Source organism: Tauraco erythrolophus, unplaced genomic scaffold, assembly GCF_009769465.1.
Source record: "Tauraco erythrolophus isolate bTauEry1 unplaced genomic scaffold, bTauEry1.pri scaffold_57_arrow_ctg1, whole genome shotgun sequence".
NCBI lineage: Eukaryota > Metazoa > Chordata > Aves > Musophagiformes > Musophagidae > Tauraco > Tauraco erythrolophus.
Window position 1 is genome coordinate 58587 of NW_028238625.1, and position 1835 is coordinate 60421.

General features: G+C 51.1%; 1 protein-coding gene across 1 annotated transcript; it reads left to right on the forward strand.

Moving 5' to 3' along the window:
* The first annotated feature begins 214 nt into the window (after nucleotides 1-214).
* LOC147525850 (olfactory receptor 6E1-like) lies at nucleotides 215-955 on the forward strand. Its single transcript, XM_086630880.1, has one exon. The coding sequence runs from the start codon at nucleotides 215-217 to the stop codon at nucleotides 953-955; it is 741 nt and encodes a 246-aa protein (XP_086487006.1).
* The last annotated feature ends 880 nt before the right edge of the window (nucleotides 956-1835 follow it).

The following is a 1835-nucleotide window of genomic DNA, read 5'->3' on the forward strand; positions in this document are numbered from 1 at the left end:
TTTGACACTGTTTCCCATAACATTCTTCTGCAGAAGCTGGCTGCCTATGGCTTGGACGGGTGTGTGCTTCGCTGGATCCAAAACTGGCTGGCGGGCCGGGCCCAGAGAGTGGTGGTGAATGGAGATAAATCCAACTGGCGGCCGGTCACCAGTGGTGTTCCGCAGGGCTCAGTGTTGGGGCCTGTTCTCTTTAACATCTTTATCAATGATCTGGATGAGGGGATCGAGTGCACCCTCAGCAAGTTTGCAGATGACACTGGAGTCGAGTTCTGGAAGGAGGACAATCTCACGAAGTAGCTGCTTTGCCCAATCCTATTTCCATTTTGGCCTGGGCTGTACAGATCTTGTTCTCCTTGTTGTCATGTCCTTTGACCGCTACGGTGCCATCTGCCAGCCTGTGTGTTACGCTGCCATCATGAAGCCTCAGCTCTGCATCCACCTGGCTGTTGCTGTTTGGGTCACAGGCATCACACTCTCGCGTTACTGTCCGGTCCTCTTCTACAAGCTGACTTTCTGTGGCTCAAAAAAGATCCGCCATTTTTTTTGTGACACCTCGCCCTTATTCAAATTGTCCTGCTCTGACACCAGCCTGCTTTGGAAAGCAGACTCTGTTTTCTTATCATGTGTCCTACTGGGTTCCTTCTGTTTAACTCTGGCATCTTACTTGGGCATCCTTTTCTCTATTCTACACCTGCCAGTCATCTTTGAGAGGAAAAAAGCTTTTACTGCATGTTCTTCCCATCTCACCACCTTGGCCATTGTGTATGGGAGCTGCATCGCTCTCTACGTGCGTCCTTCTGAAGCTGTTTCCATGGAGACAAACACAATTGTAGCTTTGCTGAACACTGTCCTGTACCCATTCTTAAATCCCTTCATCTACAGCCTTAGAAACAAGACTGTGCTACGGGCCCTGAAGGAAGCCATTGCCCATGCCACAGCACAGCTTTTCCCCTAACCAGGATGCATTTCTGGAGAGCGATTCCACTGAGCTGGTGTCATATGTTAAATAATGCCCATGCATATGTACGGCACCTCCAAACACAGACACCTCAGGAGATTGCTGTTCCTTTTAGCTTGTGTTAGGTTCAGTGATGAGAAGCTCATCTCCACACACAAAGAAGGCACAAACAATGACAGGAGGAGTAACTCAGTTAATATCCTGCCCGGGTTGCTGCCAGGCCCATGTGAGGAGAGCCATCAGCTCCTCAAGAGCCCATCTCCACAAACCAGGAAGAGCACAGTGGCACAGTGGCAGGTGGGAACCCAAATGACAGGCTCCTGAGGAATGAGCATCTTGTCCCAGCTCCTTCCAGGGCTGCCCTGGGAGAGCCATCAGCCTTGTTGTCCAGGTCACATCAAGACGAGTCATTGAAAGCAGAACTCTGGATCACCCTTTGGACTAAGGGATGTGTTGCCGAGGGGTGTAGGACACATTCTGGGACGCAGTGAAAGAGCATTTTGGATTGCACAGGACTTCTTACGGGATGTTTAGAGGAGGAGCCTGACCAGTGCACTCTGTTCTGTCTTCTCATTAAACTGAATTCCTAACTTTTTCCTGTGCGAGGGAATCTCTCTTCTGCAGGAATGTGGGAGCACAGGGGTGTGAGTGCAGCAACCGAAGTAGAACCAGGGGCCAGACAGCCCATATGTCATTAGTGCCAGCAACTGAGAGACCGGAGTGAGCGAACATGAGACAGAGAGTGAGTGTGTGCGCGCGTACGCGTGTGTGACGAGGGTGGTCTATACCAGCATCTGGAATGGGGATATAGCCCTGGGGGAGCGTATATTCAGGTGCCTGCAAAGAGGGAGGCTGTGATCCAGGGGCAGCTACTGAG

What these genes read in the sequence shown, in the direction of transcription:
- LOC147525850 (XM_086630880.1), top strand. Translation starts at nt 215, where the DNA reads ATGAGGGGATCGAGTGCACCCTCAGCAAGTTTGCAGATGACACTGGAG.